The sequence below is a fragment of the Mustela erminea genome, chromosome 14 (assembly GCF_009829155.1).
Source record: "Mustela erminea isolate mMusErm1 chromosome 14, mMusErm1.Pri, whole genome shotgun sequence".
Taxonomy (NCBI): Eukaryota; Metazoa; Chordata; class Mammalia; order Carnivora; family Mustelidae; genus Mustela; species Mustela erminea.
Window position 1 is genome coordinate 58,048,919 of NC_045627.1, and position 14,133 is coordinate 58,063,051.

General features: G+C 39.6%; 1 protein-coding gene and 1 long non-coding RNA gene across 2 annotated transcripts in view; one reads left to right on the forward strand and one right to left on the reverse strand.

Annotated features, from left to right (window-relative positions):
- Positions 1-6,904, forward strand: part of KIF11 (kinesin family member 11) — a 44,483-nt gene extending 37,579 nt beyond the window's left edge. The window contains exons 20-22 of the mRNA XM_032312646.1: positions 2,265-2,416; positions 3,466-3,582; positions 5,485-6,904. Coding sequence (XP_032168537.1) covers positions 2,265-2,416; positions 3,466-3,582; positions 5,485-5,616 — 401 coding nt within the window. The 3' untranslated portion in view covers positions 5,617-6,904. The remainder of the gene's footprint in view (positions 1-2,264; positions 2,417-3,465; positions 3,583-5,484) is intronic.
- On the reverse strand, positions 3,564-12,811 carry LOC116573038. The gene is made up of 3 exons (XR_004278591.1): positions 12,306-12,811; positions 11,990-12,076; positions 3,564-3,643 (listed from the first exon to the last, which is right to left on the reverse strand). It is a non-coding gene; the product is annotated as an uncharacterized LOC116573038 (long non-coding RNA).
- Positions 12,812-14,133: the final 1,322 nt, after the last annotated feature.

Here is a 14,133-nt window from a genome sequence, read left to right on the forward strand (position 1 = left end):
AGAGGAAGGAAAGCAGGCTCCCTGCTGAGCAGAGAGCCCGATGCGGGGCTCGATCCCAGAACCCTGGGATCATGACCTGAGACGAAAGCAGAGGCTTTAACCCACTGAGCCACCCAGGCGCCCCCACCCTAAAGTATTTTTAATCAAGATTAGATGTCATGATATAGGTGACATGTACTGGGCATAAAACTTGTAATAAAACTTGGGCATTAGAATCAATAAGATTTTATAAATATTTAGGGCACTGGTTTTGTTTAGAGAAGATTTTTATTTACTTTTATTTTTAAGATTTTATTTTAGAGTGTGTGCAAGCAGGGTGGGAACAGAGGGGGAGGGAGAGGGACTAGCCAACTTCAGGCTGAACAGAGCCCAAGGAGGGCTTGAGATCACAATCTGAGCCAGAATCAAGAATCAGAAGCTTTACCAACTGAGCCACCCAGGCAGGCACCCCTTTATTTATTTACTTATTTTTAAGATTTTATTTATTTGACAGAACATGAACAAAAGCAGGGGGAGCACCATGCAGAGGGAGAGGGAAAAGCAGGCTCCCTGCCAAGGAAGGAGCCTGACTAGGGTCCTGGGATCATGACCTGAGCCAAAGGCAGACGCTTAATGGACTAAGCCACCCGAGTGCCCCTTTTATTTTTATTTTTTTAAAAGAGAGAGAGCACGTAGGGGTGGTTGAGGGGAGGGCAGAGGGAGAGAAACTTTTTTTTCCAGAGAATATTTTGTTTTTAAAGATTTTATTTATTTATGTATTTGAGAGAGCGTGCCGGAGCGGGTGCCCGGGGCAGAAGGTGGGAGGGAGAAAGAAGCTCCCTGCCAAGCAAGGAGCCCGACCAGGGTAACCAGGATCATGACCTGAGCCGAACGAAGGCAGACACTTAACCAACTGAGTCACCCAGGTGGCCCAAAGAGAAGATCTTTTAAAAGCAAATAAAAAAAATCCAACAACCATCTATCTAGCACAGTTTGTAAAAAAGCATTTTAATACCAGAAATAGTAGAGGAATGTAATTACATAAATCTAGTTTAATGGAAAAAGCATATCATATTGTGCATTCTCTTACGTGTACCTCTCATTTTATCAGAGATGGCAAAGATTATTTTAGGCTATGATGATTTAGAAAAGCCTTCATGGAAGAAGATATGCAAACTATTTAACAGGATGAGTAATCGAACGATTATTTGGATTGCATTTAGGGTTGCATACCCCATAAATACTAAAAATCACTGAATAGATTTTATGGTATGTAAATTATACTTCAAAGCTTTTTTTTAAAGCAATTATGAAAAGAGGCGAAGCTAGAGAATGTTAGTTTATTTTCTCCTTAAGAGCCCTGTAATATTTGTTTCCACTTTTTTTTTTTTTTTTTAAGATTTTATTTATTTATTTGACAGAGAGAGGGAATAAAAGCACGGAGTGGGAGAGGGAGAAGCAGGTTTCCCGCTGAGCAGGGAGCCCAGTATGGGGCTTGATTCCGGGACACTGGGATCATGACCAAAGCCGAAGGCAGAGGCTTAACCCTCTGAGCCACCCAGGCACCCCTGTTTCCACTTTTCAATGAAATTAGGAATATAAGTGCTAAGCAAAAAGACAAAGAAGTGCTTGTGGAAAATATGAGAGCATGAGTTCATTATAAAGAAATATAATTGCGGGGCACCTTGGTGTCTCAGTAGGTTGAGTATCTGACTTCAGTTCAGGTCATGATCTCAGCGTCCTGGAAATGAGCCCCGTGTCAGGCTTTGTGCTTAGTGGGGAGTCTGCTTGTCGCTCTGCCCCTCCCCCTCCTCATTCTCTCTCTCTCTCTCTTTCTCTCAAATAAATAAAATCTTAAAAAAAAAAGATGTAACTCATTAATATTTAGCTACTACCAAATTTACAGTGAAATGATCATCCTATCAAAGATCTTGTTGGGGGAAAACTACTTATTCCAGGAATCCTGCCATTTCTCAGAACACTCTGATTCCTTTTAGAGCCTACAGCACATCTTTTGTGCGTCCTCAGAGATGGATAATTTCATGTTTGGGGGTAGGTTGAATCCTGAAAATAATTGAGTCCATTTAAGATCATTTGTCAAGTTAGGAAATAGTAGTTGTAAAGCAATCTGTACCTGATGAGTAACAGGCTAATTCCCATGTGTGGCAATAGTTATGTCTTTGGAAGATAGAGACTCATGGGGAAGTATACAGCCTAACTTAAAAAAAAATCTTACTCCTATCCCACACTTCAATCTTTTCCCATTTATATAATGTCCACTAAAGGTACAACACCACAGAGGAAAAATTACGTCTACCCGTCCACACTGGTGAGAACTGAACCACGGGAACAGCTCCTTGATCAGCTGAAAAGGAAGCAGCCTGAACTGTTAATGATGCTAAACTGTTCAGAAAACAACAAGGAAGAGCTCAGTCAGGTAAAATCTAAAACTTCATAATTTTAGTTAGGACTCTCACATAAAGTCCTTATATCATTAGCTTTGTATGAAGAATTTTATTCTTTGCCTTTAAATCTTACTCTGTTGCATTAATGGTAGTTATCTGATCCTTAAGCCTAAGCCTGCTGCTTTTCTTTTATTTATTTATTTATCTATCTATTTATTTATTTTAAAAGAAGATTATTTATTTATTTATTTGACAGACAGAGATCACAAGTAGGCAGAGAGGCAGGCAGAAAGAGGGCAGGGAGCAGGCTCCCCCCTGAGCAGACAGCCTGATGTGGGGCTTGATCCTAGGGCCCTGAGATCATATCCTGAGCTGAAGGCAGAGGCTTAACCCTCTGAGCCACCCAGGTACCCCAGCCTGCTGCTTTTAATCTGGCCATTTTTTATTATCAAAGTAATAACAATAACCAATATTAATGTTGTGCTTATTATGTGCCAGACCCTGTGCTAAGCCCTTTACATACATATTTACTCAGTTAACACTCTCAGTGGCCCTATGAAGTGGATGCTAGTACTGTTCTCATTGTAGAGGTGAGGAAACTGAGAATTACTTGGTCCCAAGTCACAGGATGGAGCTGGAATCAGAACCTAGAAGATCTCCAGTCTGCTCTTAACTGTAGTAATTATAGACAAGTTGGGAAATAGAAGATAAAAAATAACCTGTAACCCCATTATACTGAGATTACTACTTTTAACATTTTTTTATAGGTATGTCTCTATGAGAAAATATATTTGGGATTCTTTTTCTTTCTTTCTTTTTTAATTTTCAGAGTTTTTTTCTTTAAGTAACCACTACACCCAACATGGGGCTCGAACTTAAGACTCTGAGATCAAGAGTCCCATACTCTCACCACTGAGCCAGCCAGGCATCCTCATTATTTTATAGACTTCCTACTTATTTGGTTGAGGTTTAACTTTTACACAATGGACATTGTGTTATTTTCAAAGAAGAAAGCTGCACTTCCTTTTGTGAAGATTTTTAAGTCCTTGGACTTAATCACTCATCTGCCTTCTCATTTTAGGCCGTGGATGAAGAAAAGTCAGTTCTAGGGCACTCTGTTGAAGAGCCTCCAAGTCAGGAACCATCTGTAGATGCTGGTGTGGATTGTTCATCAAGTGGTGGGATTCCATTCTTCCAGGTATGTGGTTCTGTCCTGTCACGTCCCCTTTCCACATCTGACAGACGTCTGCCGTTGGCTGCTGAATGGGAAGGCATCACTCTCGGTGGGTGGAAAGTATTTTGTCATTCCTTTGGGATAGCTTTTGAGCTTGTCTGATTTATATTATTTACACGAATATTATAATTGATGAGGGGTTTTCTGTAGGAACATTAAAGGCAAAGCTTAATTTAATCTCCATCCTCAGATAGCACTCTTTAGCTATTACAGTAAGTCCCTACCACTTCCTGTATGCGCACCGTGGATTCTGAGAGCAGTTTCTCTCTTCCCTCCACCTTTGACACGGAAGTCCTGGAGTCTGTGTCTGCTCATACTCAGACTTTGAAAGATAAGAGGTTTAAAAGACAGAGACTGAAGGCCTCTCAGTTTATATTAGTTTCTCCTAGCTGAGGCTTTTCTCTTGTTAAGGATTCTCTCATGTTTCCTGAGCCTCCTCACCTGCCTTGATCTTGTGCAGTTAAATCCTGTGACCTTTTCTAACTCCTTTTCAACACTCTTAGGAGCACCGCACTTTAAACTGCCCGGCATCTTTCCCTTTATTTTGAAGACATGAGCCTAGACACAGTCTATGATGAAATGATCTTCTCACATAAGACACTGATGTCTACATTTTATAGTTGAAATGTTGCTTGTGATAAGTTTATGTTCTTGTAACCTCGTAGACTTGCAGGTTTTCCCACCAAGGCCTAAAGACCCTCCATCTGCGATTTAAGCTGTTAAAACTTCTACCTTAATTTCTGTTAAACTGTTCTCTCTTTCCCTCAAGGTAATTTTATCCCCAAATCCTTCCTACCTTTTGCTTTATTCTTTACTATGAGAGAACTCTAAATATATTTCTTTTCATTTTCCAACACTCTCTGCTATCTTTAAAGTTAAGGAAAGAAGAAAAATTAGGAAAAGAAAACCCTTGTGACTACTTAATCCCCTGGCCGGAATCCTTTCGTTACTATCATTTAGGACATTTTGAAGGCTAGGCTTACTGGTTCAGCTGGGGCAGGGAAGTCCCTACAGTACCAGAAAAGATTTGGAATTGGATTTTAAACCTTCAGCTGAAGTCTGAAATGATTTTCTCCCTGCAGCAGTTTCATGTGGGGAAATTTTCTGGGTTTGAAATTCTGAAGTTGGTTTATGATTTTTCTCAGCATGGATGATGATGATGATGATGATGATTTTTGCAATGAATGTCATTAGTCTCCTAAAGCTCTCTATGGGCAAATATGAGAATTCCAATGAAATATAATTCCTAAATGAGAAATATGAAATCAGTTTAAGAGAAAAGGTAAAACACAGTTAAAAAAAATGTCTTGAGGTAGCCATATATCAGATTCTCTGCTTAATATAGAATTGCCTTTTTCGCAAGATACTAAATGTTTGTTTTCCTAGAGCAGGCTTTCTCATAGCAGCACTATTGACATTTTGAGCTGGGTGATCCTTTGTTGTGGTGGACTGTCTTTTTATTATATGAGGTTTGGCAGCATCCCTGACTCCTACACACTAGAAGCCAGTAGCGCCTCCTAGTTTTAACAACCAAAAATGTCTCCAGATATTACCAGATACCTTCTGGGAGGAAGGGGGTAAATCGCTCCCTGTTGAGAACCATTGCCCTACAGTAAAGTCTATAATTATGCCTTGGAAAATCATGCAGAAAATTAGTAATTCATTCACCTCACTCCTTCCATTGATGGTAAGATGAAGAAGACATTCATTTCTACCTACTGAACAAATTTTTGGCTCCGATTTGTGCCAAACCTTTTCCACACTTAATTTCTTGCCTATAACCCAGAGGACTTTGAAAATAGAGTGTAGCTAGTATGTATCAAATGTTACTTTATATTGATTTAATTTCTCCCCTTATGTCCACAGCATAAAAAACCACATGGAAAAGACAAAGAAAACAGAGGCATTAATTCAGTGGAGAGGTCTAAAGTGGAAGAAACTACAGAGCATTCTGTTACACGGAGCAGACTACCTTTACGAAACCAGATAAATCTTTAGTTACCTTGAGGATCGGTGATTCTGTTTTTAAGAAAAATGAAAAATAAAACCTATAACTCCAGGATTTGAGCCTTATGTACAGATGAAAAACAAATGGACAATATCAAGGCAATACTGTAAATTAGTTGGATTTACTATGTGTACTCATTTTTCTGTCATGCCTGTAGTTCACTGTGTATTAATTTGGGTTTTATTTGGGACTTGCATTGAGTAAATATGTATTTTTAGCTTTTGATATAAAATAGTCCTTTCCTAAAAAAGGAAAAATATTTTTCTTGTATATCACTAGGTAACACACATATATAAGTTGTACTCTCCTTCTAGGCTTTGACTTATGTAGGTAAATATTGCCAACTCAGTCTTGGGAAGGACCACCTTTGTACTTTTCTTGCTATGATTGAATTATGTGTATCTGCTTCCCTAGACTTTTCCATTCTGCATTCTCAGCTCTTTTTCCTTTTTCATTTGTGACCAAACCATTTGTAGAGCTACAAAATGGTATCCATTCTTATTATGAGATAGTGTGAATTTTACTTAGAAGTCTTTAACACTTTCTGTGGTTCTAAAATTACTGTCAACAATAAACTCTAGAAGTAGTCCTTCCTTCAATATTTTTAGTTTGTTTCTCCCAGATGTAAAAGTATTCCTTTATGAGGCCCAACCCATTAATCCCCACAGAGTTTCTAAATAGCCAGCTTCTCTAGAATATAAATTACTCTTATGGGAGAACCACCAAGAACTCTGATTAATGGCTGTGTGGCCTATATGTTATGCAGAAGGTCCCAGTGATTTAAGGGCCTTTTGAAAATATTAATTATGACTATAATTTATATTCTTTTGCTTATCTGATGAAACTTTGTACTTTGTATATAATAAAATATGTATATGTATATTTTTCTTTAGTGAAATCTTAACGCTTGGAAGGTTCCTGACAATTTTGATCTAGCAGCCAAATTTCTGGAAGTTGAGATTTTTCAGCATGAAGAGCAAGCACACTTAGAAGGAATAGAGGCAAAGAAAAAATTTTATGCCTTCGTCAAGTTAAGTATATAAATTTAGAGACATCTGACTTTGACTGTGGTAGCTAAGTAAAGCCAAGCCCAATTGGAGAATTAGAAAATGTGCTACTTTAAGGAACTAAATTTACCTTGCAGAAGTATTAATCACCTGAATAAAAATAATGATACAATTTCTCTGCAAAATCAGATGTCAACATAAGCTATGGATAATATCTAACAAAATAAACTGCCTTCAGTAAATCCATTAATAAATTTAGTTTCTACATTGACTTGTTTGCCCTATTATTTCTTATTTGGCAATGGGTATCTTTACAGAGTTTAGCAAGTTGTTCCAAAATTCCTAAAATACACTTTAACACAGATACCATCTAGGACAAAGCACCTTGGTAAACATCCCAGGCTCCTTCAGTCGTACTCTAAGGGACTACACCTTAGTATAAGATTAGTGAGAAAGAGATTGGTCCTCACAGGGCCTGATGTCTAGCTTTAAGTCATCTGTTTCCTGACGTTTGGAAATTATCTAGGAATGCTAATGCAACTGACAAGCAAAAATAAATCACTGGAGAATTTTTTTATTTTAAGGAAGTTCCATACCCAGTGTGGGTCTCAAATTCACAACCCCGAGATGAAGAGTCGCAAGCTCCACTGACTGAGCCAGCCAGGCACCCCAAATCACTGGAGAATTTTAACATCCTACACCTTAAATTAGCTCCACAATTTTTGGTATACAGTATCAAGCACTCAAAAAATAACCATCAGCAAAAATAGAGTAGGTAGGTAGCTTCAAGGACTTATTCTTCCTGAGGCAAAACATTCAGAAACAACTTTGGCAGCTAGGTTTATAGCAACCTAGTGCTCGGTCAAGAGAAGGCAAGCTAAAAACTAAGAAATTTTTTTGGTGTTTTACTTGCCCTTGCTCCATCCCCCTTCCCAGCTCCGTGGTGATCTTAAAGACAGCAACCCGCATTCTCAGAGCAGGGCAACCCTGTTCACTCATCCTGAGGGCGAAGAGGATCTTTTCATCTCAAAAAATTACTCTGTCTGGGCAATCTGAAGGCCTGAAGCAAGGCACTTGCCTTTGTTTTCATCTAATTCACAACTCAAGGTGGAAAAGCAGCAAGCATTTCTCAAAACTATGATAAGGCAAATGAACAACAGGCTACTACCTGCAGCAAAAGATGATAGTAGAGGTAAGATAAAGGAGTGCCTAAAACCTGAGAGGGAAAAGACAGGAGAGAATTTCTTAAGGAAATTAGGCCATTCAAAGACAATGTATATCGGGGAATTGAGAAAGCCACTCGTGTCCAGGCCAGTTTATAAACTTAAAGAAGACCCTAAGCTTTTGTTACTGCTGACTGATCCCTACGTTCAGAGTGAAAGCTAAGGCTGATTTTAAATGGCCTAGCTAAGCCCTGAAGTTGTGCTCCAACAGTCTGCAAAGACGGATTTTTTTCTTTTCTTTTTTTAACTTTTTGTTTTATTATTTGGTTATTGGCATTCCAGGAAATCTGTCAGCAGTAATACTAGCTGAGTGCAAGCAAAAAGAGACTACCAAAGTCAAAGAATTGAGAGTCGAAAACCGTTTAGAAAAGTAGCAAGCCTTTGGAGCCACAGCAAAGCTAATGCTGGGCTTGATCCCCACAATCCTGAGATCATGACCTGAGCTGAAACCAAGAGTTGAACGCTGAGCCACCCAGGTGGCCTAATACTAAAAATTTCTAACAAAAAACTAAGAAGTATGCAAAGGAACAAAGTATGGCCCACTTAAAAAAAAAAATTAACACAAACCACCCCTTTTGAAGTAAACATTGGACTTGAAATGAGCTGTCTCAAATATCCTCATAGAGCTAAAGGAATTCAGGAGGACAATGTCTCAACAAATAGAGATTTGGTAAACTAAAAAAGAGCCATATCAGTTTGATATTTTTCAGCCATTTTGAGCTGAAAAACAATAAAATGAAATGACAACACACACAACACTAGAAGCTTCCAATAGCAGATGTGAACAGGTAGTAGAAAGAACCAGTGAACTTGAAGCTGTTATTGAATTGTCTAATGCAAAGTGCAGAAAGAAAAAAGAATGAAGGAAAATGAACACAGCTTAAGAGACCTGTGGAGCCCAATGAATCATACCAACATTCTCAAAATGGGAGTACCTGAAGAGAGAAATGGGCAGAAAGCATACTTGAAGAAATAATAGCTGAGGGACACCTGGGTGCCTCAGTCAATTAAGCGGCTGCCTTTGTTTGGCTCTCGGGTCATGATCCCAGTGTCCTGGGATGGAGTTCCTCATTGGGTTTCTTGTCCTGCAGGGAGTCTGCTTCTCCCTCTGCGTCTGCCTGCCACTCTGACTACTTGTGCTCTCTCTGTCTCTGACAAAAAAAATCTTTAAAAAAAAAACAAAAAAGCTGAAACCTTATCAAATTCTTTACAACAGTTGAATCTTTACATTCAAAAACTCAATAAATCCAAACAGGAGAAACTCAAAGAGACCCACAACAAGACACATTATATATTCAAACTGTCAAAAGTTGAAGACAGAATCATGAAAGCAATAAGAGTGTAGTCTTCAAGGAAATGCAAAGCAAAACCACACCGAGGTACCAGTTCATATCCACAAGGAGAGCTAGAGTAAAAACAGGAAAGAACATGTATTGGTGAGATGTCACACACACTCTCTCAAATAAAATCTAAAACAAAAACAAAAACAAAAAACCCTCTAAAAAAAAAAAATCCACTCAAAAAATGTGGATGCAGGGGCGCCTGGGTGGCTCAGTGGGTTAAAGCCTCTGCCTTTGGCTCAGGTCATGATCCCGAGGTCCTGGGATCGAGCCCCACATCGGGCTCTTTGCTCAGCGGAGAGCCTGCTTCCTCCTCTCTCTCTCTCACTCAGTCTCTCTCTCTCTCTCTCTGCCTGCCTGTCTGCCCATTTGTGATCTCTGTCAAATAAATAAATAAAATCTTGAAAAAAAAAATGTGGATGCAAATGTCCACAGAAACACTATCACAATAGCCAGATGGTGCCCCCAAAATATAGTTCTAAGTGAAAGAAGTCAGATGCAGAAGTTCATATATTGTATATTGTATGATTCCTTTTATACAAAGTATTCAAAAGAGCTAAGTTCATAGAAACAGATTTGTGATTGCCACGGTTGGTTGAGAGGGGAAAGAGGAGTGACTACTTACTAAATATGGAGTTTTCTTTTAGGATGTTGGAAATTTATTGGAACTAGATAGATGTGATAATCATATAATATTGTGAATATAGGACTCAGTTAAGTGTCTGCCTTCCATGATCCCAGCATCCTGGGATCGAGCCCCACATCAGGCTCCCCACTCTGTGGGGAGTCTGCTTCTTCTTCTCCCTCTTCCCCTTGTTCCTGCTCTCTCTCTCTCAAATAAATAAAGTCTTAAAAAGAGAAATTGCAAGGCAAAACATAATATTGTGAATATAGTAAATGCTAATTAATTATGTACTTTAATTCCCTAGGGGCACCTGGGTGGCTCAGTTGTTAAGCGTCTGCCTTCAGCTCAGGTCATGATCCCAGGATCCTGGGATTGAGCCACTCATCCGGCTCCCTGCTCAACAGGAAGCCTGCTTCTCCCTCTCCCACTCCTTGCTTGTGTTCCTTTTCTCGCTGTGTCTCTCTCTGTTAAATAAAGTCTTTAAAAAAATAAAGTACCGGGGCGCCTGGGTGGCTCAGTGGGTTAAGCCGCTGCCTTCGGCTCAGGTCATGATCTCAGGATCCTGGGATCGAGTCCCGCATCGGGCTCTCTGCTCAGCAGGGAGCCTGCTTCCTCCTCTCTCTCTGCCTGCCTCTCTGCCTACTTGTGATCTCTCTCTGTCAAATAAATAAATAAAATCTTTAAAAAAAAAAATAAAGTACCTAAAGCTCTTTATTTTTTAATTGAGGTACTGGCATGTAACAGTTTCAGGTATACAACATAATTATTCATTGAGAAATGACTACAGTAAGTCTTTTTTTTTTTTTTAAAGATTTTATTTATTTATTTGACAGATCACAAGTAGGCAGAGAGTCAGGCAGAGAGAGAGAGAGGAGGAAGCAGGCTCCCTGCTGAGCAGAGAGCCCGGTGTGGGGCTTGATCCCAGGACCCTGGGATCATGACCTGAGCTGAAGGCAGAGGCTTTAACCCACTGAGCCACCCAGGCGCCCTGACCACAATAAGTCTTAAAATGATTCATTTTTTGTTTTGTGACTTTGACCTAAATATCAATTCAAAATATTTCTATTGACTAAAGGCGATGTAACTGAATCATAGTGGCATTAATTGTTGGTAGACTTAATTAGCAGATAGAAAAAAAGTTCTTAAACAAATGCTACAGTTTAAACATATGAAAGGGGCACATGGGTGGCTCAGCTGGTTAAGCATCTGCCTTTGGCTTGGGTCATGATTCCAGGGTCCTGGGATTGAGCTCCACAATGGTCCCCCTCTACTGTTCCCCCTGCTTCTCTCTCTCTCTCTCTCTGCTAAATGAATAAATAAAAATCTTTTAAAAATATATCAAAAATTAAAAATGTGTAGGCATGCCTAGGTGGTTCAGTCAGTTAAACATCCAACTTGATTTCAGCTCAGTCATGATCTCAGGGTCATGAGATTGAGCCCTGTGTTGGGCTCCATGCCAAACACAGAACCTGCTTAAGATTTTCTCTCTCCCTCTCCCTCGGCCCCTACCCCACCCCCACTCACATGCTCTCTGTCTCTCTCAAAAAAAATAAATAAATGAAAATAAAAATGTGTACCACGTGTGCTCATAAAGCACAGCTATGTAATAGTCCTTTGAAAAATAACTTCGTATACAAAGAGATAGACCTGGACCAAAAGAAGAAAGATAATGGAAACAAATCACAGAAACTTCAGCGAATGGAGCTACAAAACGAGATCTTTCAAAATCAGCCATTTAAAGAATTTAAAGACATGAAATATTTTGGATGATAACTGGAAATTATTAAAAAATCAGATGGAAATTCTAGAACTGAAAAATACAACAAATTATAAACAAAATGGGCTTAGTTTGCTGAACAGCTAAAGGGAGTATTAAAAAATGGATGACAGGTTACAAGAAAATAGTTACCTTCAGCATAAAAAGACAAATGGACAAGAAATTTAAAAAATGGTCTGGTAAAAAGGTCTAACAGACATATAATTAGAGACTCCAAAGAAAGGAGAGAGAATGACTGAACCTCTGTAAATCTCAAGCAGGATGAATATCAGGTCATACCGAGGTACACCACAGTTAAAGTGCTAAACGCCAACAATAAAGAAAAAAAAATCTTTTAAGTAACTAAAGAAAAAAAAGATATGATTTTCATAGGAAAAATAATTAGGCCCACCTGTCTGTGCAGACTTCCCTGTGGTCCTGAGCCCTCGAAGGGTCTTTCTACCATGGAAGGATGCTATTCCTTGATTCTTGGGGTTTCCTGGTGGGTGGAGGATTGAGGTGGAGGTTGAGGAAGGTTTTCTACTGTGCAGGTCCAGCCCTACTCCTAAGCGGGCCCTATGCCCCAAGTCTGGGGGGGAGTTGGGTCTTCTCGGTGATCCTGAGGGTAGCCAAATCGCCCACATCTTTTGCAGGTTCTTTGCAGGGAAGAGTGTCCTGCCCTTCCCCTAGGAGTAGAAGTTTTGTTTGTTTGTTTGTTTGTTTTTTACCTTTATCTCAATCACCGTGGTCTTCTGTGGTCTTTGCCTGTTCCCTGCAAGGGTGCTGCCCTTCTCCCTAGGGCTTTTGACTCTAAGGAAGTAGGGTCTGGGCAGAGCTCCATGTCTTTCTTGTAGTGATGGCTGCTCCCTTTCCAAGCCTGCATCTCTGCCTCTGGTCTCTCTGGAGCACCTGGTGAATTCTGAGAAGAGCCTGCTAGTGGGTATAAATTCCCATTGTGTCTGCACTTTCAGGGATTCTACACTTCTTGTTACCTCATGGTAAGCCTTTAGCAGTTAATATTAAAAATCTACCTGAATTCTTCTTACAGGTATACATGGTATTTGGTGTCTCCTCCTGCCAGGCTCTGCCACAGGTCAGCTACGGCTCTTCCCTGTGTCTCCTTGGGAAGGTCTATCTCTCCTGAGAGTATTTGGCTGACCTGAAACCTTAGCTCTTGGATGTGTTCAAGAGAAGTTATGTGGTTTATCTCATTTTTTTTTATTTTTTATTTTTTTTTTTGTAGAGCTATCTCCCCGGTGGGAGCAGACTCAGTGTAATCTCACATTAACATTGTGTAACTTGTCAGACAAATAGTGGAAGTGAGTTCAAGAGTGATTTCCTTTTCAAATGTGTGCTTATTTTGTTCCTATTCTACTCGTCTTAAACAAAATAATCATATGCTTACTTCCATTTCTTCTGCCCCTTGCCAGTCAAGAGTCTTTCCCAGTCTATCTGGTCACCCTTTATGCCTTTAAGACACTTCCCCAATGTGTACTTGAAGAGACCTAGGAAAATAAAAATTTGATCTGATATCACCTTAGGTTTACTCTAACCTCTTTATTCGAAAGCTTTTGTTTTGAAGGAAGCTGAAGATCTTGTTGCTTTACCTGGGCTCAGCATAGTATCTGATGAAGTAAATGGCTTTGGTTGAGCAGGAACAATGGTAGTAGATCTCACTTGGGGCATTTTCCCCTAAAGAGAAAGAGAAAGAAGAGAAACTGGCAAAGACCACTTCATAGATACATTCTGTTAAAAATGTTATTTTAGGGGCACCTGAGTGGCTCAATAGGCTGCGAGTCTACCTTCAGTTCAGGTCATGATCTTGTGGTCCTGGGATCTAGTCTGGCATCGGGCTCCTGCCTCAGCGAGGAGTCTGCCTCTCTCTCTTCCTCTCACTTGCCCGTCCCCACTGCTCATTCTCTCTTTCAAATAAATAAAATCTTAAAAAAAAAAAAAAGGAATTGCAGAATCATTATATTATATGCCTGAAACTCATATAACACTGTGTGTTAACTATACTGGAATTAAAATTAAAAAGTTAATAAAATTAAAAAAAATGGAAATAGGGGCACCTGGGTGGCTCAGTCATTAGGTGTCTGTTTTCGGCTCAGGTCATGGTCCTGGGTTCAAGCCTTATGTCTGGCTCCACTGAGCCAGCTTCTCCCTCCCCTGCCTGGTGCTCCCCCTACTTGTGCACTCTCTCTGTATCAAGTAAATAAAAAGAAAAAAAGAAGAGGGGAGAGAACTTTTTTTTACCATTAGATATTCTTTCCTGCTTTGTCAAAGATTATTTGACCATATAGTTGTGCATTTATTTCTGGGTTTTCTGTTCTGTTCTATTGATCTATGTGTCTGTTTTTGTGTCAGAACCACACTGTTTTGATTACTATAGCTTGGTAGTATATCTGGAAATCTGGGATTGCGATATCTCCAGTTTTGTTCTTCTTTTTCAAGATTGCTTAGGCTATTGGGGTCTTTTGTGGTTCCGTACAAATTTTAGCATTGTTTGTTCTAGTTCTGTGAAAAATGCTTGTGGTATTTGATAGGGATTGCATT